This window comes from Lampetra planeri, chromosome 17 (assembly GCF_965212315.1).
Source record: "Lampetra planeri chromosome 17, kcLamPlan1.2.h2, whole genome shotgun sequence".
NCBI lineage: Eukaryota > Metazoa > Chordata > Hyperoartia > Petromyzontiformes > Petromyzontidae > Lampetra > Lampetra planeri.
Window position 1 is genome coordinate 12,474,240 of NC_136123.1, and position 27,403 is coordinate 12,501,642.

A 27,403-nucleotide genomic window follows, 5' to 3' on the forward strand; every position below is an offset into this window, starting at 1 on the left:
TCAATAAATTTTCAGTGCCAGGGTGAACATCCGACTCCAACGTATTTAATGAATAGAGCGAAGTAAAACTGATGGAAAAACACAGCACAAAATACAGCATCTGTTAATACTTACAATATCAATACAATGAATGAACACTGCAGCATCATAACATTGTCTTAGATAACATAAATCTCAACAATAGGTCCTGGATGGACCAGGCACCTACATTAGCACTGCATAACTATACAGCAAGAGAATAAGCGACTGTGTTAAATAAGGTCACTTTGTGTAATCACCATACTGCAGCCTAAATGTACAGTGCTGCATGTAACACTGAACTGTGGATGAGATACTTCTTCATCCTTGCTCTCAAGATTGCATTAAAGTTGCATGGGCACAAGTCTGGCACGACTTATCCAACTAAAAATAACATTCACGATAATGCAAGTGGCAAGCTTCGTTGTTAACTATGCCTCATATTTATCATAACAATTACAGCATTATAAAGGCATTTACAGCATTATAATCGCAATCCTAACATTATAACAGCATTCCCAGTATTATAAATATACAAACGACCTTACAGACAATGCTTCTTAAAGTCCCACAATGAACAGATGCACCTGTCTTCACTGAATCTAACTCAGCGGTCTGAGACTGCAAGTTGTTCCTGAGCCCAGAAGTCTTGACTGAGACTGTAAGCTGCTCCGACGTGAGGCCCGGAAGAATTTCCAGAGTCAAGACCCAATTGTGCGGTTGGGTGACTTTTTGGGGGAGTTGCGAGTGGGTTGGTTATTGTGATTGTTAAGTTGTGTTTTGTTTTGTTCACGTTTTATTGGTAAAAGTCGGTTCTTCATTTCGGTTGACCTGTGCTGAGGAATGGCGCACGAAGAGTGATGTGGTGTAGTCTACAATTGTGACGTTGTGCAGTGCCTTGTTGGAGTACAATTTGGTGTAGTTGGAGTTGAGGGTGGAGTTTAGTGGTGTAATTATCAAGTCAATTGGTCTGGTGAGTATGTATTAACGATGAGGCTGGTGGCAGGTGAGTGGTGGGTGATGTCTACTGAATTCAGAAGTTTAGAGTGTCTAAATGTCAGCAGAGTAGTGTGGTGTCTACCAAGTAGTTAGGTGTCAGTTGTATATGGTGAGGGTCAAGTGGATGACTGGTGAATGGAGTCATGGGAGTATTGGGGGTGTTTCGTGAGCGTTAGATGTCAGGTGAGCATCCCGCACCTCCAATTAGCGCGGTTAGCTATGTACGATGTAAATGCGCCCTGATCTTGCATACTAAGTTTTACTCTTTAAAGTTTGTTGCAAGCTGACTCAGACTCAAGGATGGATCCAGAACATATGCAAGTTACCGGTCTTTGGACCAAAGACCCCAAAACAGCACAATGTGTGTGCGTGGGTACAGTAGATCACCATGAGCTGTGAATTGTAGAGTGCATCGTCTAGGGTCCATTGAGGCGAGTATACATTGCTCAGTGAGATAAGACAGAGCGGATTGGTGCAGCATCTTGTAAAATAGTAAGCAAAGTTTATTTTTGTTTATCAATCCTATATTTAATAGCCAATCTAAGTCGTCTCATATCGAGGTCATTATCATTTTTCCGCGTCCGAACTATCAGGTGAGACGTAGCATTGAACACTGGCCGGAGTGGACATAGATGCGCAGTGCTAGAACAGCAAAAGATGCTGTTGCAATCGTCCATGCGACTGATGATGAATGCATGGAGAAGCATCCTCGCTATCTCTTTAATCAATGCACGATGGATGGTGCACAATTGTCGAAGCTGATAGAATCATTGTCCAGTGAAAAGCCTGATGTGAGAAGCGAACATCAGGTGAGTAGTGTCCAGTGGGTGAGAGTGACCACCGGAGGAGAGATGGAGTCAATAGCAGAGAATAGTTGAGAGAAGAAGACTGAGGCGATGGAGAATATAACGCATCTGTAATACAGGCTGCCCTCTAATTTAAAGCATAACTATTATTTCGATTTAAGCCTTTCGTGACTGCAGGGATTCATCTTCTTGGTTCTTCAAGGTTGCGAGGATAAAAACTCATGTGGAGAGGTTTGGTGGTGAGTACTATTTCACTGTGTGCGTGGGTGTTTGTGGGATGACGGGCAGCCATCATCCCGCTGCTCTGGGCTTTTCGCCCTGTTGCCGCACACCTTGCTGGCATCAGAAGGGCTCCCCATTCTGTTGTACCAGCCTCACTGCCGCCACGATAGGTGCTGTGTCCTTGCAGCCCGCCCGGCCGTGCTTTATGTTATAGTAACAAAGAGTGCTGTAACGAATTAGCGTTCGATGGGGTCGCGCTTAGCGAGATCTGCCTGGTATAACATGCAGGCAGATCTCGCTAAGCGCAACCCCGTACAACGTTAATTTGTCAAAGCGCTCTTTGTCTTGGAGATTTTTTTACAAAAATGAAGAAATTCTAAAAATCCTTACGAGTCAAAACGCGCAGTAAATGTGTCAGTTCATATGGACGCCTAAATGGCAAATCATTCACGTTCAAGTGACTTTGTTAGGGGCCAGTACCGGGCTGGCAATTAAATGTCGGGGGCGAGTTATGGGCAACAGTCTTCGCGGTGCGGAAAGGGGAATGGAGATGGAGGTTTAAATTGAGGTGAAATCGAAAAATCAAGAGTGTACACACAAACACAAGAAATGGAGAGTGACTCAGAATCCTTTAGCATAATATCAAGGGTGGAAATCATGTATATTTAGTTAAATAGGGAGCGCTTGATCATTTCAGACATAGAAATGCAACTTCCATTAACTTTATTGTCGAACGTGGTTTTTCCCAATATGGCATTTTCCAAGAACTTTATCCCTGCGTTCGACGATGTCTGCCTGTATGATTATACTCGGTGTTAAGCTAATCTTGAAGTTGAAATTTTGAAGTTTTGTTCACGTTACGATTAGAGTTTAATTGCAGTGATATGACAGAGTTCATTACATATAACATACTCGACGGGTTTCCAAACTCTAGTCCAATCATGACGACGTCATCCTCTTTAAAAAATAAAAAGAAACTTCAGATGTGCATGCAAAGCAATTTATAAATGAATTAAGAATATTCGTGAGTATACATTTAGAATTGCAATTGGGAAGGTCGACTAGTTTGTTGGAATATTGGCTATGTTACTGTTGTAAAGAAATCTGTGGTTTATATTGTATGATATGTTTAGATTAAATTTACTATTTTTTTTAACTCGTATTCCTTTAACTGCCTACAAATGGAATACGCGATCTAACCCAAAAAAACCTGTATTATGGATAATATTGGTCGCGAAAGCCTACGTGTTAAACTAAAACAAGTCAAGGATGAAATAAATCAAACTTTTTGGGAAAAAATATTGGTCAACAATTTTATTAATGATACAACATGTCATCAACAAATTGATTCGTACAATATCCAAGGTCTTCACAATCACGAATTCGATGCGACCAATTGAAAGCAATTACTGAATCGTTGCCCATCAGTGTGTCTAGTTGGCAGCCATGGTCTGGTTTATCCAGCTTCGCAGGGCGGTGACGCGCGCGTACACGGCCGGCATGCTGGTGAAGCACGAGCTGCTGCCCCACGACACGATCCCCACGAGGTTCCACACGCCGTTCTTCTCGCACACCAGGGGGCCGCCAGAGTCGCCCTGGAGAGAAGACACGCAAGGTGCATAGCCACAAGCATATCAGAATGAGCTTCGATATCGAGACAGAATAAAGTAAAATAAAACCGTCCGACCCATCTTTGATGACAATTGAGTTGTTTTGAGATACACTTCACTTATATGGTTGTGCAGGTCTGCAATAATTACACATTTTTTAAAATAATGTATGTGCATTGTGCATGGTAATAATGAGCTGTCACCAAATTACATTAGATGATGAAATAAAAAAAATATATTGCCACTTAAAATTAAGTATTGAGGTATATATCAAAGTTCAATCCTATTAAATTGTCAACAACTACTTTCATCAATGGTTTACTTTCAAACATGTTACACTTTTGCAAGATAGTCCCATAAACCCCACCATCCCTCATACCTCCAATGATGATCGCCTACCTTCTGGTGTAAGCATTAAAACGCTGACTTCAGATACCACTTTAGCTACGTAATGGAAGGCCATTAACGTTTACCATGCAGGAGCTGGCTCCAGCACCACCAGCGCAGATCATGACACTGGTGATGACGTTCACGGTGCCCCACTTCTGCTGGCAGGTGGGGGTAGGTACAATGGGCAGAGCGGTCTGCTGCAGGATGGGAGGCGTGTTGAAGGCTGTGAACGCACACATAGAAGAATGCCAAATAACATAATAAGGGTTAAATCATCTCTTTAATAATATTTCTTAATAACTATTTGGCACGAATTACTGTCAAAGTTGTATAGGCCTACGAGCTGTAGGAAGTCTGAATGAATACCCTGCACCAAGTAAATTGTGTTAATTATTGGTCTTTGATGCTCACCGGAAGAGTGGACCTTGCCCCAGCCGGAGGTGACACACATCATGTTATCAGCGAAGACATCCGAGGCGGCGGGTAGGCAGACGGGAGAGACACGGTCCACGATCTGAGCGGGCTGAGCCAGCTTCAGCAACATTATGTCGTTGTTGATGTTGTAGGAGTCCCACTGCTGGTGAGTGATGGCCTGTGTGTGCAAACAGAACGAGATGTTATAATATCTTAAACTCGCTACAGTTGTTAAATTCAGGGTACTTGATCAACACAATTGGTATCAGTTGAACTTCTTCCATTTCAATGTCTAGGAAGTTGCAGGGAATGTTCATGAGGTCAATTCATGGCTCGAAAGTTTACCTTAGAGACGACAAGAGACTGGATGTTCTCGGCGTTGGAGTTCCTGTCGTGCTCGCCCAGGACGACGCGGTCACGGGATGGGCTGCGGACGCATTTAAGAAAACCGAACATTTACTGATTGATAAAGATATTCTTCCTCGTTTTAAAGTCGTTAACAATGAGCGGTGCTATGCTGGTACAGTGACTCCTGCATGCGCTTACTTGAACTCGCAGTGGGCAGCGGTCACCACCCACGAGGGGTCAATGAGGGAGCCACCGCAATAGTGCCATGTGGTGGAATCCTGTAGTGGCAAGACGCGACAGAATTGGTGTCGTGTCGCACTCTGGGACACGCGTAGCACACCTCACATACCAAACAGCAGTGCGTACAGGCCGACTTTCACTTGTGTCGTGGACACCGCGATATGGTTCATGTCAATGTGGACTCGTGATATACCAACATTGAGCACTCACCTGCACGGACACCTGCCAGGGCCAGGAGCCCGACACCGCATCCTCGCCATTGACGATGCGAGAGTAGCCGGTGATGACCGGCTTGATGGCCGGGACACCGCACCCTGTGATGTGTAAAGAACACGGTGATTGGTGGTTAACATTAGAGAATGCTCCTTGCATGAATTTCCTACAAAGTTAGTACTTTAAATAGTGAAGGTAATAGACAGAGTGTGGAGGATCGGTAAAGCAATGGCTTGGTGGGGCATTTCATCCGGCAGTGGATAGATTATGGCAGAGGATGATTACAGGGTGTCCATGTATACAAAATTACATAATTATACATAGTACTGTTAGCAAGGTGGATAAAAACTACAGTGTACACAGACTTGATGGTTAAAAAAATGTAACTTTTAAGATTCCTCCTCCTCTTTAAATGAATGCATCAAGTGCGCAGTGTTATTTACTAAAAGTTGGGAAACTAAAGACAGGATGGTTTTTCCAAGCGCACGAAGGAAGCTTTAATTAAAATTAATTGTCATGAGCGTTAAATGTTACAAATGATAAACATAGTATGCATGCCTTTTTAGCATGTACTAGTTATACTTTTGCAACTGCATGCTGTATGTGGGCCTTCTAAGTATTAAGATAACTGCATTATGTTAAACTACTAATATTGAGGACTGCAATGCTATACACAATAGGTATTAATTCTAGATTTGAAGCTTTCGTGACTGCAATGATTCATATTCTTAGGTTTTTTCGGTAAAGTCACGTAGGTAAAAACATTAAAAAGTAAAATAAAATAAAAATTAAAATCACGACGTTTCGGAGGCAACACAAGCTTCCGTCTTCAGGTGGTACCGTCACAGCCACGACAGCTGTATCAAGTAAATGAGAGATTGCAGGAGTTACCACTGCGTTTATATAATGGTTGGAGAAGGTGGTGGGGCAAGGGCCGCATACTTATTATTAATATGGTAAGGTGAGGTTTGAGACTAAGAATAGACTGCATAACAAAGGTTGAGCCTTTGTTATGGAGAGGTGCGGTTTGTGACTCAAGCTTAACAAGAAGACCACCACTAAACATGGTTAAACAGTAATGGTTGTCTGTCAAATAAGATTGGCAAATAAGTGTAGTTAAATCTTTTTTGCATGGTTAATCACATCTTTCCAATGATTATTCAGTTTGTAACCGTCATCACGGTTGAAATTATGTCTGTGTTTGTATATTTGTATGGCTTCGTGTACAAACCTTTGATGGTAGCCAGGAGGTTTGCAGAGAACCTTGGTCTCGGAAAATACAATTTCACGAGAGCCCACCGAGTTGTAGCAATGATCGGCAACGGCCGAAGAATCAGTTCTGCCGTGTTTCAGATCTGACTTGTGCTCGCGGACACGATCAGAAACATGACGTTTCGTTTCTCCAATGTAGCAATCACCACAAATGCAACTCACTTTGTAGACTCCAGGATACTGTAAGTCAGGAACGACATCCTTCACAGATGGAATCAAATCACGGATTTTATGCACTGTACTGAATCGGACTTGGATCTTATGTTTGTTTAGAATTTTGGAGATCTTTTTGGTCACGCCTGCTATGTATGGCAACGTGATAGTTTTGGTCGGAGTTTCATGTGGCACCCCGCTACGACCCATCGTGTCGACGATAAACTCTCCTACGTACAAACTAGCCCGTTTTCTATCAGATACTCTGCTCCCCTTCACAGGCAAGACCTCTTCAGCAGTACTCAACTCAACCCAATTAGTCTCTATGGTTAAGGACATGGTACTATCTCCTGATGACATCCTCGTCAGCTTTGATGTAGTATCCTTGTTCACCAAAGTCCCAGTACCGGACACCCTAACAATAATTGAGGACTTAGTCCAACATGGATTGAATTCTGATGTACCTGCGCTGGTTAGGCATTGCCTCACCAACACTTATTTTACCTGGAATGGCACCTTCTACAAACAGAATGAGGGTACCCCTATGGGCTCCTCCTTGTCACCAGTTATAGCCAACATGTTCATGGAAAAGTTTGAATCAGACGCCATCCAGACATCCACCCTGCGTCCTTCCTTGTGGAAGAGGTATGTGGACGACACTTTCGTCATCTGGCCACATGGCTTCCCAGCATTGAACCACTTCTTGGACCACATCAATTCTAGACACCCATCCATCAGATTCACCATGGAAGTGGAGAAAGACGGTAAACTACCATTCTTGGATATTCTGTTTGAGAGAAGGCCTGACGGATCCTTGGGACATTCTGTCTACAGGAAAGCCACCCACACAGATTCTAACTTGAAACCGGATTCCCACCACCACCCATCTCAAAAGAATTCTCTCATCAAAACGCTATACCACAGAGCCCATGGCATTGCTGACCAACACCACCTGGCCGGTGAATTAAGACATGTACATCGGGCCCTCAGGATGAACGGATACTCTGACCGCACTATCCGCCAAGCTGTCTCTCCCACCATACAGAAACAGCCACATGAAACTCCGACCAAAACTATCACGTTGCCATACATAGCAGGCGTGACCAAAAAGATCTCCAAAATTCTAAACAAACATAAGATCCAAGTCCGATTCAGTACAGTGCATAAAATCCGTGATTTGATTCCATCTGTGAAGGATGTCGTTCCTGACTTACAGTATCCTGGAGTCTACAAATTGAGTTGCATTTGTGGTGATTGCTACATTGGAGAAACGAAACGTCATGTTTTTGATCGTGTCCGCGAGCACAAGCCAGATCTGAAACACGGCAGAACTGATCCTTCGGCCGTTGCCGATCATTGCTACAACTCGGTGGGCTCTCATGAAATTGTATTTTCCGAGACCAAGGTTCTCTGCAAACCTCCTGGCTACCATCAAAGGTTTGTACACGAAGCCATACAAATATACAAACACAGACATAATTTCAAACGTGATGACGGTTACAAACTGAGTAATCATTGGAAAGATGTGATTAACCATGCAAAAAAGATTTAACTACACTTATTTGCCAATCTTATTTGACAGACAACCATTACTGTTTAACCATGTTTAGTGGTGGTCTTCTTGTTACAGGTTGAGTCACAAACCGCACCTCTCCATAACAAAGGCTCAGCCTTTGTTATGCAGTCTATTCTTAGTCTCAAACCTCACCTTACCATATTAATAATAAGTATGCGGCCCTTGCCCCACCACCTTCTCCAACCATTATATAAACGCAGTGGTAACTCCTGCAATCTCTCATTTACTTGATACAGCTGTCGTGGCTGTGACGGTACCACCTGAAGACGGAAGCTTGTGTTGCCTCCGAAACGTCGTGATTTTTATTTTTATTTTATTTTACTTCTTAATGTTTTTACCTACGTGACTTTACCGAAAAAACCTAAGAATACAATAGGTATTCCTTATTTGTAATATCTAAAATCTTACCTATAAACGTAATTTTTTTTCTGTCTGTCTGTGTGTCTGTCTATGTGTGGACACAATTTGCGAAGGATTTGGCTCGTGAACCATGGGGTTTATGTTTTTAAAAAGTAACCAGGTACCAGCGCTATTCTGATGTTGCATCTGTCAACTTTAAAGTAGTTTACTTAACCATGTAGTACTATTTATTATTATTTATTTCCTTACGCCGATGAGCGCTCACCAAAGCACACATTTTCGCATGCGCAACAAATCTGACCAGGGATTGTTCCTAGAAAAGCACACGCCTTCGTTGGGATAGGGGGGAAAATCTTTATTTTGCGTTAAAAATGCAAAAAAATACACACAACGCTGAGATAAATTCTTCAAAGTGTCATGTCCTCTTCTCCCGCCCCTTCACCTCAATGTGTGCACTTACTACTATAGGGTCGGTAGATACTAATATTATAGCGTTTAGATAGTATTTTTGTAGAGCGGTCCGGGGGATGATGGGGGAGGGCGAGGGTAGCGGCCCAGCCCCAGCCTGCCAAGGTGCCACCTCGGCCGGCTGGGCAATCTAGGCGAGGCCAGGGGCTTTGAACGGGACTAGGCCTCACGACGTCATTCTGCCAAGTTAGTAGTTTGTACTATCGAGTCGATAGATACTGCTATAAAGTCAGCATGTACTACCACAGTCAGTATGCGCTGCTGTAATCATAGCAGGTACCACCACAATCAGTATGCACCACTTTAGTTGAAAGCAGGAACCACCAACGTCAGTATGCACTGCTGTAGTCATAGCAGGTTTCACCACAGTCAATATGCACAGCTGCAGTGATAGCAGGTACCAACACAGTCGGTATGCACTGCTGTAGTGATAGTAGATACTGCTATCGAGTCGGTAGATACTACTACAGTCAGTAGCTACTGCTATAGAGTCAGTAGATACTACTTTAAAATCAGTAGATACTGCTATCGAGTCAGTAGATACTACTACAGTCAGTGGCTACTGCTATAGAGTCAGTAGATACTACTTTAGAATCAGTAGATACTGCTATAGAGTTAGTAGTTACTACTATAGTCAGTGGATACTACTATAGTGTCAGCAGATACTACTATAGAGTTAGTAGTTACTATTAGAGAGTCGGTAGATACTACTGTAGGGCCAGTAGATACTACTTCGGTCAGTAGTTACAACAGTCAGTAAATACTACTAAACAGTCAGTAGATACTACTGTACAGTCAGTAGATACAACTACAGTCAATAGATACTACTTACTCTGTTGTATGTAGGGTGTGTAGGTATATATACCTACACGAGGGTAAAAAATATTTTTCGAGGGGGGAAGTCGACAATTTTCGTAAATCTTAAATAATAACTATTTACCCCCCACTTTCTATGACTTTATCGACTTCTGCAAGACTCTTATAATTTTGTTGGTGGAGAAATGGACAAACGGCCCACCGAGCTTCCAAAATAGCTGAGTATCTGTGTATATATATGTAATGTTTTAGAGAAGTTTTTAAATATATTTATCGCCAGGGCAACGCCAGGTACTTCCCGCTAGCTAAACTATAAAAACTATAAACTCTATATTTTACAAGGTAAGGTTCACTGAGCTGTTAGTTCTTTTTCAGAAATCAGCTGGACACGAATGATAACTCAACGAAGTCGCTTATCACGTGGAAATTTATATCAGCCAAATACTCAAAATGATTCTAATGTGGAGCGACCTGGACAAAAATCCACACCACCATGGGGAGAGAAAGAGAAAACACCCAGACTCCAGATATAAAGCAGGCGTCAGGGTCAGGATCGAAATCACGATCGAATGTATACCAGGCAAGGGAGATAACGTCTCACCACCATTGAGACATTTAGTTTGAGACACCTCCAAAGACGAGTGCCCCTCGTTTTTAAAATGTCAATTTATGTTTACATTGTATTTTTTTACATTACCCCTGTTATGAAAGCATCTACACAAAGCATCTGATTTAATTTCACTGGCAGTAGGTTCTGCCAGTTCTGACAATAGGTTGTCTGCATGATGAGCCGTTTGAAGATGGAAAGCTAAATATGTACATATTCCCTCTCTGTCATGTCAATTGGGAGATTTATCAAAGCATTTGATACGTTTTGTCGCCAATTGTCAGTACACCATGTCTATACCTTCACATTTTTTTCATTCTAAAATATTGACAGGAAATTACCCATGGTTGTCAAATAAATCCCTGACCATGGTATACATTTTATGATTATTCTCTCACATTAGAATTGCCTGAATATATGCTAGTTCTTATGAAGTCCTAACAAATACAATTGAAGTTTTCAAGTGTATATGTCCACTTCTTACAACGCTGGGCGCGACTCCCATTTAACTTTGTGAGTGTTTGAGTTCAACAGGTGTGTGACGGCAGTAGAATCCTCACCGAAGGCGGCGACGATGAAGGCGAAGCAGGAAACGAGCCAGAAGAGAGACATTGCTACTGTCGTAGACGGTGCTGGACCTCTGATGTTGGGAAGCCCCTTTTATAGTGAAAATCTGCCGCTTGGAAGCGAGTTTAAACCTTTATTTCGAATTATAGCGATTGGCCTTGCTCTTGGATGAGCAGTGGAGTACTGGTGCCACATGCCACTAATCCATAACTTCCCATGAACAAAGAATATTGTAAAAGCCAGCTGAAAAACACACGTAAGGATATGGAGCAACACATTTTCTTTCACACCCTTTGGTTAAAACATGCCATTTTGGAAATTGGTGTTCAATGAAGATCAAACTCAGGATTTTAAGACAGTTGTTTTGTGAAGTCCAGAATTTATATTAATGGGAACAGATTAATCAAAATTTTGAGGAATAATGTATTTAATTTAACAAATGTTTATTTATCACCAGTAATGAAACTGAATCGTACAATTAAAATCATTTTTAAGACGTATAGCTCATCATCATTTGTGGGTTTTTATACACGCAGCTAGTGACCTGAGTTAAATTTCCAGTTATTGCTGCTATAAGTGGTGAGTGACAACTGAATACACCCTGTCCATCCGCTGAACCATGCAGTCTTGCCACCACGCCACTGCCTTGCTCAAGATTGAGAATTGGTGTACTTATGCAATTTGAACTTATATTCTTGATTTAGTGATTTCTACTTTGCACACATATCGTGTTTTGTGTTGTTTGTTGTAACTTTCTGCCCCCCCCCCCCCCGCCTACTGAACATCTGGGAAAAAAGAGCCTCATGGCTCATAGGATTTCTCCAGGATAAGTAATTATTTGGATTCTCATTCACCTTCAGAACACCAATTATCAATATATCAAAACCATGTATTATTACACCTCATCAACAATGCCTTACACGCATGGCTTATAATGTGTTATATTCACTAACACATTGAAAATCTTAGATTAAAATATTTCATAAATCCCATTTGAAACGTTTAAATTAGGTGTTGTAAACGTTAAATATTCACAGTGTTGTCAGCACTCGTCAAACATACGTGTATCGACCAATAACGTCACCTTGTGAAAGCATACACACCTATGACTATTGATGAAGTGATAAGACAACAGCTTTGAAATCTAAATATGGATGTGCAGTGGTTATGTAAGTGGGATGAACATCGAGAAGTAGGAGTGCATACGTTCCAAATTTATTTCAATATATGACAATAATGCAAATCACGTAATTCAACCAGGAAAGTCTCACTTTTTTGCAGGAAGGTTCTGCATTGAGATCTTATTCAATTCTATTTAAGAGTGTGTTGCATTTAAGGAAATCAGAATAGTCAATTATCCACACAAACTAAATTTCAACCCTGAAGGGCTTTAAAACATTTTGGATTGTGAAACCGAAGGAAGAATGACACTTCAATAATTAATCAACTGCTGATAGCGATTGTGGATAGGAGAGAGGAAGAGGGAGCAGGTGCTGCCCGGCTTGAGCAGCCACCGCCCTTGACCACATGGCGAGCCGAAGCTCTTGGGAGGCACCAACCGCCGCTTCCCCTCACAGCGCAGCGAACAGGGACGCCCGAGCTAGAGCCGCTGCCACCATTGGTCACATGGCAAGCTGAAAATCAGGGGAGGTAGCAACCGCTGCTTCCCCTCGCAGAACAGCAGGCAGGAACCAATTAACCGCTTCAGCCACTGATATAAGCTGCATCACAAACCTTGACCACCTTGTCCAAACAGGAGCACAGACGAAGGTTGGGTCCTATTGTAGTGACATAGAATGAGTCACTGGAGCGCATAGCGCTGGGGACTGTAAGAGAATAGGAGTGAGGGTAGCAGCCCGTTCTACCAGTTGGACCAGTGGTCGAAGTCTGTGGCCTCCTAGGGGATCCAGAAGGGTGCGTGGCCGAGGGCAGAGCCTGGCCACGCTGGGGAGGATAAAAGGCGAGCTCCGACTCACAGAAGGGGCTGCTGCCATCTGGAGTGGAACTCGTCGTGCTGCCGTCGTCGTGGTCTTCGCCTCTTCGAGCTGTGGGTCTGTTGGCTGTCCTGATCCGGTATGTAGTTATCCCGTATGGCTGTAAAAGCCGGAATAAGAGAGAGAGTGCCTCCTACGAGTGTCTCTGAAATAGTACACTACATTTGGTGTCAGGAGTGTTAACGTGTAGGGTTGTTAGGAATTTTCTTTTATTTGTTTTATTTCGAATCCTTGTGGAGGGAAATAGATGTCAAAGTTTGTGAAGAGGAAGGCTCTTACTGGCATGTCCATGGGCGAAGAGGGCAACGGCGATGAGGGTTCCCGGGCAGCCACAGCAGCCGGAACCCCAGTGGGGGGTTCCAAAGAGGCGATCCCGGCGGGCACTCAGAGCGCGCATCTTGGAGCTGCTCTCCACAGTGACGTTGCTGGTGGGGCAGTTACGTAGAGAAGAGCTGTAGGTAGGGGCTGCAGCTCAGGTGCAGCTAGAGGGCGACTCCGCCGTTTCGGCCGACCGAGGGCAGGAATCGGGTCCGGCCGAAATTAACCTGCCACAGACAGCTCATCCGGGGGCACCTCTCGTGCAACGGCTGCCATTTATCAAGGAATTTTCTGCTGCGGGGGGTGATTGGGTGGCCTTCCAGCGCTACCACTTGCGAGCTCGCAGGGAAGTCCAATGTTGAGGCACTGTGTGCTCTTCCCACTGCGCTGGATGACGGACGATGCCTTGGAGGTATTCTTTGCCATTCCCCCGGCAGACAGGGCGACGCTGTGGCAAGCATACTCCCAGTTGGCGTTGATTTTTGACCCACCGTATGCTGTTTGCAGGGAGACCGAGATGCCCATCGCCTTCCGTAGCGCACTAATGTTGCTGTCCCAGGCTGCGCACCCAAAGATGGAGCAGGCGGGACTGGATTTTCTGGTCCTAGAGAAATTGTTGGCACTCATCAGGAGATGAGCGTTTTTTTGCCGGCCATGGAGGAAGATGACCTGTCCTCGATTCAGGTAGCCTAGTGCATCCAGGCCCACTGTAACCTGCGACGGCGTGCTGAGGTGGCGGTCTGGCCTGAATTCCCGCTAGAAGAGGGCCACCAGGAGCACGGAGAGTCTTCTCGGGTCTGCGTGTCGGGTGGTTGGAGCCCGTGCGGGAGGGTCGGTGCGGGATGACTATGGGACCAGCGGGGGGGACATTCCCTCCACCATGGAAGGGCCTCGTTACCTGCTTCAGATGTGGCCTTACCGGGCCACATCTCTAGGGTCTGCCGTGCTGATCTGGGACAGCTTTTCCCGGCTTCACCATCCTCTGTCCTACCAGCCTTCGCTCCTCTGGGGCCGAAAGCAGGTCGCGATATGTCACACACCCGGCCGATGCAGTCACCTCATGCATCTCCATTGCAGTCAGTGTCGGGTGCACACGCCTTCACCGTTCATATTGATACGGGGTGCGGAGAGAATGCATCGGTGTGTAATGGTTGGCTGCGGTGTTCCGGGCAATGGACTGCATTGTCACACTGTGTCATGGCAGGAGGAACAGGATCATCCACGGTGAGTGGATTTGTTCAGGGTGTTGAGGTGCGGGTACTCATAGACACGGGGGAATCCGCCATCATTGTTTCGGAGTTTTTTTTTTATAGGACTTTGCCATCGTTGGTGGGTTGCCTTGGTCCTGTGAATAGTCTTTGTATGGCCAGTAATGGTGGGAATTTAGGTATTGTAGGCGAAATTGCGGCATCGATACGGATTGGAGATATTGAAAGAACGGGCCCGCCGTTAGTTTCGAGTTCATTGGTGGTGCCTTGTTTATTGGGGACTGATTTTTTTGAAGAGGATGCCCCTCAGGACTTTGGTTGAATTAACGTTGGGGCATCGGTTGAGATTTTTGGAGTACCCTATGGGTTGTGTATGGCTAATGCTGTGGTTCGGGCCCTGGTGCGTGAAACTGTTAGTGTTCCCCCGGGTACACAGATGCTCGTATCCTTGAGGCTGCAAAAGTGGCTCGACTGGAAAATAACTAGGGGAGGGGTTCTTTTAACCCCTTCAAATAGTGCAGTTCATGGTCTCGCCTTGATAGGGGCCCAGACGATAGTGATGGGGGGATCAGGAGCCCTTCCTGCAAGTGTTAAATGCTGGGCCAGGTACCGCGGTCATACAGGTGTGTACGGTGTTGGCCCACACGACGGCTGCATGTTGTGGAGAGAATGATTATGCAACCGCTCGGGACGTGGCCACAGTGGAACGGGAAGCAGTGTTGGATGATTCATGGATGGATCCGTGTGCAGGTAATCCGGATTTGTTGTGAGAGCAGAGGGGCGAGTTGCAGGAATTGCTTCGGGAATTTTTCGACGTATTTAGTAAAGGTAAATTCGATGTTGGCCGTACGTCACTGATGTATCACCATATTGATACAGGCAGCACCGCTCCCATTCGTCAGAACTCATTTCGGTTTAGTCCGAAGGAGAAGGACCATGTTTGTCAGGCGGTCGATGAGATGTTGGCCACCAATATAATCTCCCAATCAACTAGTCTGTGGGGATCTCCCATTATCCTGGTTGCGCCTCAGCGAGGCTCTGTTCCTCCATCTACAGGATCCGAAGGCATGACGGCCATGGAACCGCCGGCGGCGCCACCCACAGCCGGACGGGAGTGGATGGTATGACTGCCACCTGCTTCTTCTTTTTCAACATCTTCGTCCCGGGGCCATCATCGAGTAACCCCTGGGGTCCACGGACGACTCGTTCCGGGCCCATATGAGAGGCCGGCGACAAGGACTCGTTCCAAGACGGTTCGGTTCGATTGACCGCACCTACTCGTCGGTCGGTTTCTATATATTTTGGGGCTGGATTGTTGCCTGTGTTGCGAATGTTACGTTGGTATTGTGGCGTTCATCATCCCGCCACGCGACGTATGAAGGTCAGCTGGGACGGCTGGTTTTTTTCACGGGGGGTCGGTGATGTAGTGATATAGAATGAGTCACTGGAGCACGTAGAGCTGGGGACTGGTAGAAAATGAGAGTGGGGGTAGCGCCCGTTCTACCAGTTGTACACGTCGGCAAAGCCCAGGGCCTTCTAGGGGATCCAGAAGGGTGCTTGGCCAAAGGCGGAGCCTGGAAACGCTGGGAAGGATAAAAGGCGAACTTCAACTCACAGTCGGGACTGCTGCCATCTGGAGTGGAACTCGTCATGAAGCCGTCATCGTGGTCTTCTCTTCAAAGCTGTGGGTCTGGAAGCATGTTGGCTGTCCTGACCCGGTATTTAGTTATTCCCTATGGCTATAAAGGTTATAATAAAAGAGAGAGTGCCCCCTACTCGTGTCTCTGAATTATTACACTATACCAGGGGTCGGCAACCTACGGCTCCGGAGCCGCATGCGGCTCTTTACGGGCTGCTTCTTGACGATATGTACGTATGTACATAGATGCATTGCGGCTCTTGAAATACTGAATTTTGTACCGAATTGGAAAGAAATGGCTCTTCTTGTTATTTTGGTTGCCGACCCCTGCACTATACTATGTAGGCGTTTACGGTCTCTGGAGGTGACTGGGTGGCGTTTGTCAGAAGATTTGAAGCCGCCGTCAAATTTGAGTGCTGCCCACAGTGCTGGATGACGGAGTGCTGATGGCCTTCTACACAACTCTGGAAAATCAAAACGCCATGCTAATATTCTTTGGTTCTTTCGGTAAAGTCACGTATAAAGATAAAATAATAAATTAAATTAAATACTAGCATACGACGTTTCGATTGCAACACAAGCAATCATCATCAGGTATAAATTAAATAAAACACAAATCTAGTATACTTAGAAATGTAATGTAATACAACAGAGAGTCGGATAACATAACAGTCTACACCCTATCTGGTTGATTACGTTCTTCCAAAGATTGCTAAATTAGAAGTTAAGTGTGAAATTTGAAAAAGACACAGACACGAAGACCGATACACAAGCAGAGAGAGACAACGAAAAAACCCAGAGAGAGAGATACAGGCTTGTGAGGGGATAGCAGAGATTTTCTGCACTCCGTCTAGCGCAAGGCAGCGATTTTCAGCCCAGCGGAGAGGAGAGAATGAGCTGCCAATGCCATACCATAGCACCTTGTTGGCACTCGCAAATTTTGGCGTTCCCACGGATGGACGAGGCAGCTCAGGATGCACTGGTGGCGGTTCGACTGCAAGCCCTCATCCATCAGAGAGGCCTCATTATGAATTGTACCAGAGAGCAATCAAATTTCAATGTGGTTCACAAAGTGCCTCCAGGCACATGAAGAAGCGATAGGTGTCAAGGGCAACGGAGAGGAAAGGAGCGAGAGGACCAGCGGAGTCAACGGGAGCAGCTCTTCAGGCGACCGTAGAGAAGATAGCAGTGGAGATTCAACCACCCAAGGCACGAACAACAGCAGCGACCATGGCAGAACTGCGGAGGAACCCGGAACCACGCAGAGATCTACTGCTACCGATGTGGGAGGCTGGCTCATATCGCTAGAGGATGTTGAGGGTAGTCGACCCGAGACAAGCAAGCCAGCTCCGGACAACATGGCAGGATTTCCCAAGAACGAATCAGGCTAGTCGCGACACCCAGCCAGGCCACATACACACCCCATCAAACGCCTCATCACTATTATCACCGGCATACCACTCAATCTCGGCGACCCAGGGCGGCACAGCAGGGTAAATTTGTCCAACAACCAAAACTAAATGGAAAAAAACTTGAGATGGGTTGTAGCAGCAGCTACGGGGACATTGTTGCGAGCAGGAGCGATACGGGAAAATCCCGTAAGGGTATTGGTGGACATGGAAGCATCAATCACCATTATTTCTGCGCTCGACTTCGATATGTTAGCAGTGGATCAACGTTGGCTAGACCCCGTTTCTATTAAATTTGTCACAAACGGCGGTTAGCCTGGAAATTGTTGGGAACGTAAAAACGGAAATCCACATAGGGGAAATGTGTTTATCGGGCCCCATATTGGACTCTTTGGCCCTAGCAGTACCATGCTTGTTGGAAACTGATTATTTAAGCTGGCTACCCATTAAAATACCAATGGATAAGGGCTGTATTGACACGCTGTCAGGAAAACAAATATTTTTTTGCAGCCTGACATAGAAACAGGGAAGGCCTTGGTTGAGAAACTTGATGTCAATTCTGTTCCTAGCACAGGTGTTGGTTCCCTTCCAACATCGATTGCCAATGATTACCTCGGGTGCGGAATGCCAATTATAGTGTCACGATTGGGACCAAAGATCAGTCGACATTCACTAATGGCAGCGAACACCATTTTTAAATATAACCAGCGATTATATATGCAAGTTTTGAACACATTACAGCAAGCGCTAACAGTAATTGCACAGATTTACCTCACAAGTGAAATAAAAGAAGATGAAGTAGTGGCGGGGATACAGGAAGTGAAGGATGCGGTAGGGTCTCCCTTGCCAGAGGAAATCGTTCATCGGAACCCTGAGTTGACTCAAGGTCAAAGAGACCGGCTTAAAAGTCTTCTTCCCGAAATCAATTATATTTTCAGTAAGAGCCCATATCATTTGGGCTGCTCTGACTTGATGCAGCACCGCATTGAAACGGGGAATGATCAACCCGTGAGACAGAACTCATATAGAGTGGGTCCGACAGAAAATGAGCAGATCCATCGAGCTATAGACGAGATGTTAAAAGCATAAATCATTTCTCCATCGACCAGCCCTTGGGGAGCACCAATAGGACTGGTGATAAACCCAGATGGCTCCATGCGGTTTTACAACCTTCCAATGCCAGATAAAGCTTGTACTGTCGGGCCTACAATGAGATATATGTTTGATTTGTTTCTACAACGTCATTGTTTTGAGTAGGTCGTTTGAGGAACACTTGGTGAGGTTACGTCAAGTTATCTTGAAAGTGAGAGCTGCTAGACTCAAACTAAAACCCTCAGCGGGAAGGGGATATCAACAGACCCTGAGAAAACGTTTGCCGTAAAAAAATTGCCCGACACCTACTTCGGTACAGGAAGTGTGACGATTCCTAGAATTTCTTTCCTACTATCGTAGATTTGTACCCCGGTTCACTATAGTAGCGAAACCCTTGCAAACTCTCACACCAAAAGGGATGTGATTCCAGTAGGGGGAGGAAGAAGAGTCGTCATTCCAAGCGCTTCGCTCGAGGTTGACTGATGCTCCCCCACTAGCATATCCAGATTTCTCATTACCATTCATTTTGGATACAGATGCTAGTGATGTCGGTATAGGTTATGTGTTGTCACAAAAATAAGGGAAAACAGAAGTGGTAATTGTGTACGGGGGTCATGTGCTTTCCACCACTGAACAGTGCTATTTTGTGACTCATAGAGAACTTCTGGCAGTGGCAAATTTTGGCACGTTTTGGTTAGGTTAGGTTTATTTTCTTAGCCACTTTATTTGACATGACGTCGACATAGGGTCTTGACCACTTCCACACCAAATGTAGCGAAGTACTCAGACAGACACTCTTAGCTTTTCGCCTGTGTCACTTTATTTACCTTGCCTCCAGTGTGGATGCTCCTCACTTACACTAACATACACACACCCTTGTTCCGAATTCCCTGTTCCGCTATCTTTCTCACTCTATACTCCGATATCTCTCTCTCTCTATACTCCAATATCTCTCTCGCTCTATACTCCAATATCTCTCTCACTCGATACTCCGCCAACCTCTCACTCTGTACTCAACTATGCTCTCACTCTATACTCCGCTAACCTCTCACTCCATACTCCACTAACCTGTCCTGCTTCCCTCACACATCCACCCTTATCCCTGCCCCCAGCAGGGGATCAGCCAACACTGCTGGGAAGGACGAGGTGAGGAGGGCGAGGTCCCAGGCGTCTTTTCCCCGACTCTTGTGTTCTTCATCCCTTGACCTCAAACCAACAACCACCCGGTGTTGCTCCGCACACTCCCATATATTTCCCTCCTCATTAGGGGTCCTCAATTACCCCCCATTAAGCTGGCACCTCTACGGCGCCTCCAGCACACGCTCTCTCTCTTATCACCTCCATATCCTGCCTCGCCGGCGTTTACCCCGTGTTCCAACGCTTGCACCTGCCTGTCCCCAAATACACCTGCTTAATTAATGCTTCTCTCCCTAATTTCTGCCGCCTCTCCAGAGCCTAAGTCATGTCTCAACGCGTGCACCTGTTCATCCCCAAATGCACCCGCTCAAATCATTGCTTCTCCCCTATTACCTCTGCGCGACCTCAGTTGCACCCTCTCTTTGCTAACTGTGCGCGTTATGCCACTATACATGTATTGATGTCGCCGGTCAGTTTCCACTGTGCCGCTCCCATTGTACACATGCATGTGTCTTTGCACGGTAACCTTGATAATGGGTACCCTTCCTTTGTGTGACATCAATCCACCTCGCCAATTGTCCCAAAGGTTGATCCATTGTGAGCGAGAATTGCAATGCCACATGATTGGTCCGCACGGTAACCAAAACGTGCCAAAGTTTGCCACTGCCAGAAGTTCTCTATGAGTCACAAAATAGCACTGTTCAGTGGTGGAAAGCACGTGACCCCGTACACAATTACCACTTCTGTTTTCCCTTATGTTTGTAACACAGCACCTATACCGACATCACTATCATCTGTATCCAGAATGAATGGTATTGAGAAATCTGGATATGCTAGTGGGGGAGCATCAGTCAACCTCGAGCTCAGCGCTTGGAATGACGACTCTTTTTCCTCCTCCCACTGGAATCACATCCCTTTTGATGTGAGGGTTTGCAAGAATTTCACTATTATAGCGAAGCGGGGTACAAATCTACGATAGTAGGAAACAAATTCTAGGAATTATCACACTTCCTGTACCGAAGTATGTGTCGGGCAATTTTTTACGGCAAACGTTTTCTCAGGGTCTGTTGATATCCCCTTCCCGCTGAGCGTTTCAGTTTCAGTCTAGCAGCTCTCACTTTCAAGATAACTTGACGTAACCTCACCAGGTGTTACTCAAACGACCTACTCAAAACAATGAAGTTGTATAAACAAATCAAACATATCTCTCATTGTAGGCCCGACAGTACAAGCTTCACGTGGCAGTGGAAGGTTGCCGGCTACCGTTTCTTTGTTTAGTTGTCGAAAATCCATGCAAAACCGCATGGAGCCATTTGGTTTATCACCAGTCCTACTGGTGCTCCCCAAGGGCTGGTCGATGGAGAAATGATTTATGCATTTAACATCTCGTCTATAGCTCGATGGATCTGCTCCTTTTCTGCGGACCCACTCTATATGAGTTCTGTCTCACGGGTTGAGCATTCCCCGTTTCAATGTGGTGCTGAATCAAGTCAGTGCAGCCCAAATCATACGGGCCCTTACTGAAAATATAATTGATTTCGGGAAGGAGACTTTTAAGCCGGTCTCTTTGACCTTGAGTCAACTCAGGGTTCCGATGAACGATTTCCCCTGCCCAGGGAAACCCTACCCCATCCATAACTTCCTGTATCCCTGTAACTACTTCATCTTTTTTTCAATTTCACTTGCGAGGTAAATCTGTGCAATTACTCTTAGCACTTGCTCTGATGTGTTCAAAACTTGCATATATAATCACTGGTTCCATTTAAAAATGGTGTTCGCTGCCGTTAGTGAATGTCGACTGATCTTTGGTCCCAATGCTGACATTGTAATTGGTATTCCGCACCCGAGGTAATAAGTGGCGATCGAGGTTGCAAGAGAACCTGTGCTAGGAGCAGAATTGACATCAACTTTCCCACCAGGACGTGACTCTAGCGGCCTTCCCTGTCTCTGTGTCAGGCTGCAAAAAATATATATGTCTTCCTGACAGCGTGTCAATACAGCCCTGATCCATTAATATTTTAATCGGTAGCCAACTTAAATAATCAGTTTCCAACAAGCATGGTACTGCTAGGGCCAAAGAGACCAATATGGGGCCCGATAAACACATTTCCCCTATGTGGATTTCCGTTTTAATTTTCCCAACAAATCCCAGGCTACCGCCGTTTGTGACAAATTTAATAGAAACGGGTTCTAGGCGACGTTTATCTAGTTGTAACATATAGAACATGAGCGCAGAAATTATGGTGACTGATACTTCTGTATCCACCAACACCCTAACGGGATTTCCCCATATTCTTATGCTCTTCCAATGGCTTCCTCCTGAACTCACGGCATTTCTGGAGAGAGTTAGGTTTATCATGCAATGGGCATTGCCTTTCTGGATCTTCTATCTTTTTCTTTGTGATGGTTGCCTGGACGGTATTTGCGAAAATTGTAGGAGAGACCTCAGTCTTGTGTACAGAGATTGGCACTCTCACTGTTCCTCGTTTCGCCGTTGCTCTTTCAATTTTTGGGAGATCTGGACTGGAGATTCCCGTGGTGCTTCACATGAAACTCGGGTCATTTCTAGTCCGACCCAGGTTGTGGATTAACCTTGAGAAAAACGAGAATGGGGGGAATGCAACCTCTGACTCGTATCGGGAACCCTTTGTTCTCCTTTTCTCCTGCACGTCGAATGCCAATTTCTCTACAATGGTGTTCACTCAATGGTAGGTATTCAGGAACATGAGACCTGGTAAGTAGGGGTCAGCCTGGGCTGATTGAAGTTCCCTCAGAAGATATCCAAGCTCATGTAACCTTTGATTGTCTCGACCAGAGATTTTTGAAAAGTTCTGCAACTTCTTAAAGAGAGCCTTCTCAATTATTTCTGGGCTACCATAGCACTCCTCAAGCCTCTCCCACACTGCATGCAGGATTGAGGCAGGGTCGTCCATGTTTACCGACCAGATCCATTTTGCATACTCTGCAGATTTGTTTCTTAACCACTTCACCAACAGGTTGAGTCCTTCACTTGCTGAGATATCTGCATTCGTGATTGCGTTCCTGAAGGTAGATCTCCAGGCTCGATAGTTATCAGAGTGGTCATCAAACTTTACGAGTCCTGTGGTGATTAGTTCGCGGTGAGCCAAGTACCTAGCAAAGTCCCCTATGCCTGCTAATCCAGGATGGGTCCATACTGGCGCTTGTGAGGTGCTATTATTGGCTGTATTGCCTTGCATGCCATCATTCGCGATGGCATTGGATTATGGGCCCAAAAGGTTTTGATCACGTTGGTTTGATCTCTTTATGTGACTATGTAATGTGGGTCTGACTTAATGCATCCTTGTCTGACCCCACGTGTAAGATGCTGATTTGGTGATTAACTGCCAGGGCAGGGTATGCATTTTCACCATTCCCGTGGACATCATTCATGTTCACTCGGCATGGAGGTGGTGATGCCTCAACATCCGCCTTTTGCTAAGTATTGGTTGGTGGTAGAGCATTGGTGGGTTGTTCAGAGCAGTCCAAAATATTTTTTCTGGTAAGTTGATCACGGTCCTTGACAGGTATCTGAGTGCCAAACTCACTCCAATTCTCTTCCTTATCCAGATTGGCTGCTGATTTGAGCACCTCTGCCTGGACCTTTGCAGCAGCTGCTTCTTTTTTGAGTTGAAGGGTGCTTAACTAGCATCCAGCTCTGCTTTCTTCCGTGTGGCAGTAGCCACCAATGTACTCTTGGTCATGAATGCGGGCCTTTTCAATTATCATGGCTTCCTCTTCAGACATGTAGGAGATACGGGCCGTTTGCTGCTTCTGCTACTGCACGTGCCTGAGCTGCTGCCATCCTGGCAGATGATAATTGTGAGTGCGCTGAGCCTTTAGATCTTGTGATGGATTTGTATGAGACAGACTGCTGAGATTGTGTCTCTCTTAAGCCCTCCACATGGTCCATTGTGTCTTGTATCACTGCCTTCACATTATCATCGAGCAGTTCAAAGAAGTGCTCTTGAATGCGCACTCCATCGATGCCCTCGTCTGTCTTCACCTTCTTCAGGTGGGAGATGTATTTATTTGCCAGCAGCTTGTAGCTTGAACTGCCGACCTTCACTCGATGTATGGCCTGCTGAATTGAGGCCACTGTGTCTGAGGCGTTGTGAACTTCAGTTATACCTGCTTCAACCTGGTCCCATGCCCTTTGTATCCTGGCATCAAAGTCTTGCTTCTCAGCATCATAGCTTTCCAAGGCCCGTTGTGTCAGCCTGACTTCTCTTTGGGGCCTTGAACTCCCTTGATTCTTTTGAGGCAGGATTGGAGGTCCTGGATTGGTTAAATCACTTGTATCAGCATCTCTCCCTGCTGAACTGTGGCTTAATGTAGACTCACTGCAGAGCTGGCTGCTTGAGAGTTCTAAGCCTGAGGAGCTGGCTGGTTGACAGCTCCAAGAAGAATGTAATTTTTACTGTCACGGCCTCGATGTGCGCTGCGTTGCACCAAGTAGTTTACCTGGCATTCAATACATTTTCAGAGCCAGGGTGAAAATCCGACTCCAACGTATTTAATGAATAGAGCGAAGTAAAACTGATGGATTAAAACACAGCACAAAATACAGCATCTGTTAATAATTACAATATCAACACAATGAATGAACACTGCAGAATCATAACATTGTCTTAGATAACATGAATCTCAACAATAGGTCCTCGTTGGACCAGGCACCTACATTAGCACTGCATAACTCTACAGCAACAGAATAAGCGACTGTGTTAAATAAGGTAAATTTGTGTAATCACCATACTGCAGCCTAAATGTACAGTGCTGCATATAACACTTAACTGTGGATGAGATACTTCTTCATCCTTGCTCTCAAGATTGCATTAAAGTTACATGGGCACAAGTCTGGCACGACTTATCCAACTACAAATAACATTTACGATAATGCAAGTGGCAGGCTTCGTTGTTAACTAGGCCTCTTATTTATCATAACAATTTACAGCATTATAAAGGCATTTACAGCATTATAATAGCAATCCTAACATTATAACAGCATTCCCAGTATTATAAATATACTTACGACCTTACAGACAATGCTTCTTAAAGTCCCACAATGAACAGATGCACCTGTCTTCACTGAATCTAACTCAGCGGTCTGAGACTGCAAGTTGTTCCTGAGCCCAGAAGTCTTGACTGAGACTGTAAGCTGCTCCGACGTGAGGCCCGGAAGAATTTCCAGAGTCAAGACCCAATTGTGATTGTTTAGTTGTGTTTTGTTTTGTTCAAGTTTTATTGGTAAAAGTCGGTTCTTCATTTCGGTTGACCTGTGCTGAGGAATTGCGCACTAAGAGTGATGTGGTGTAGTCTACAATTGTGACGTTGTGCAGTGCCTTGTTGGAGTACAGTTTGGTGTAGTTGGAGTTGAGGCAGTGGCGGCTCCTGCAAAATCTCTCAGGGGGGGCAAATGTCTGGATGATTGATAAGGATAAGGTCCACCCATGCAATGGATAAATTATCAGCTTAAGCATGTAAAGGCAACTTCACTTCTTTAATATTAATGAAAAATAAAGTGACTCTTACAATACATCTTGGTTTGAAGCTTTCGTGACTGCAAGGAATCATATTCTTAGGTTTTTTCGGTAAAGTCACGTAGGTAAAACATCAAAATTAATGAAAATAAAATAAAATAAAACAAAAAACACGACGTTTCGGAGGCAACACAAGTCTCCGTCATCAGGTGGGACCGTCACAGCCGAATTAGCTGCATCAAGTGAGGCAATGATTCAAGATGTAATCCCATATAAGCAAGTTGAAGGGGGGAGGAGAGGGGGGGGGCTCATCAGAATGTGGTAGCCAATGAATGGAACTTATCGGGAGGGAGGGGGGGCGGGGCTCAAAGACAGCACGGAGTGCTAAGTACAACGTATCGGGAGGGGGAGGGGGCCAAAAAAGAAGAACGACGGCTTGGACGCGGTTGCTGCTACACACGCCAACACAATGGACAGAGAGGGGGAGGGGAGGCCTGATACACATGATAGACAAAAGAACGAAAATGCCCATGTTTATACCAATGCTGGCTGAACAATGAAGAGAGTACTGTTAAACAACTGGGGATGTTAACACTCGGTAAAGTAAAGTAAAACAGTGCCTGTCAGATAAGATGGTCCAAAAAAGTGTAATTAAGTCTTTTTTGCGTGGTTGATAACATCTTTCCAATGATTACTAAGTTTGTACCCATCATCACGGTTGAAATTATGTCTGTGTTTGTATATTTGTATGGCTTCGTGTACAAACCTTTGATGGTAGCCGGGAGGTTTGCAGAGAACCTTGGTCTCGGAAAAGACAATTTCATGAGAGCCCACCGTATTGTAGCAATGATCGGCAACGGCAGAAGAATCAGTGCTGGCGTGTTTCAGATCTGACTTGTGCTCGCGGACACGATCAGAAACATGACGTTTCGTTTCTCCAATGTAGCAATCACCACAAATGCAACTCAATTTGTAGACTCCAGGATACTGTAAGTCAGGAACGACATCCTTCACAGATGGAATCAGATCACGGATTTTATGCACTGTACTGAATCGGACTTGGATCTTATGTTTGTGTAATAATTTTCCGGAGACGGATTCGGAATCGGTCCTCTTTATTTTCACTTGACGGTACACTTGCTCCCACACGCTCCGTTGCTGGCAGGCAACGTAGCGGCAGCGGACTCCCACCAGCTCCCACCGCGCACGTGGCACCCGGAGCCCCGTACGCGCGTGGCTCTCGCCCCCGTTCAGTTCCCAGACTCTCTCCCGATCCTTCCTCTCTCTCCCTCTTAATCCCTTCGTCACGTGGTCCTCCCAGCCAATCCTTCATGGACAATCTCGACCGTTCTCGATGGTTCCCTGTCAATCCCGGGACCACGCCTCTTACCCGGATCCCCATTGGCTGGGGCCCCAATTGGCTGGGCCAATCACTCCTGCTGACATGCCGTGATCACGCCGGCCCCACACTCCGTATCTCAACCCTTATTGGCTACAAGCAGGACCGGCAAGCCAATCCCCCACGTGAACCCACGATAGCTGTTATTACATCACCCCCCCCCCCCCCGGTGAAAAAAATAGCCGTCTCGGCTGGGAAAGGGTGATAAACCAATTCCGAAACATATTATTAGGGCACCCAGGTGCGTTTAACGATATAAGGGTGAACCGGCGTCCCTGCGCCTACAACATATAAAAAGTCACCCATACAACAAAATCACGACATACATTAGGGCGCCCCTGCAGCGCAGTAACAACAGGGAATTAAACGAATGATCAAACGTTAACGAAACGGGAGAGATTTCGACCGCGTACGCGATGCGGGACCCCCTCCGCTCCCAGCGCCTGATCCCTTTGCTTCCGGATGGACAGGAGGTGGTAGGCTTGAAGAAGAAGTAGGTTGTGGATGCTTGGTCACGTCCAGGTCAGGTCTCCTTGGAGGGGGGGCGGCTGGGGCCACCTCAGCCCTCAGAACCTGTTCATCTGTAGGAGGCACAACACAGTCCCCCTTGGGATCAATGGGTGTGGCAAG

The 27,403-nt window shown here is 45.6% G+C and overlaps 1 protein-coding gene across 1 annotated transcript; it reads right to left on the reverse strand.

The window, feature by feature from the left end:
* Positions 1-3,344: 3,344 nt before the first annotated feature.
* LOC144723381 (chymotrypsin B-like) lies at positions 3,345-11,129 on the reverse strand. Its single transcript, XM_078602121.1, has 7 exons — positions 11,073-11,129; positions 5,258-5,361; positions 5,006-5,085; positions 4,805-4,886; positions 4,457-4,637; positions 4,129-4,268; positions 3,345-3,640 (listed from the first exon to the last, which is right to left on the reverse strand). Exons 1-7 carry the CDS (start codon positions 11,122-11,124, stop codon positions 3,479-3,481), a joined length of 801 nt encoding a protein of 266 aa, XP_078458247.1. The 5' UTR covers positions 11,125-11,129; the 3' UTR covers positions 3,345-3,478.
* Between the last annotated feature and the right edge of the window lie 16,274 nt (positions 11,130-27,403).

Excerpts from the sequence above, each read along its gene's own strand:
- LOC144723381 (XM_078602121.1), bottom strand. The coding sequence starts at position 11,124 with ATGTCTCTCTTCTGGCTCGTTTCCTGCTTCGCCTTCATCGTCGCCGCC. Across the intron at positions 5,362-11,072 it reads CTTCATCGTCGCCGCCTTCG|GGTGCGGTGTCCCGGCCATC; the intron begins GTGAGGATTCTA and ends TACACATCACAG. Across the intron at positions 3,641-4,128 it reads CTGGAGCCAGCTCCTGCATG|GGCGACTCTGGCGGCCCCCT; the intron begins GTAAACGTTAAT and ends TCTTCTCTCCAG.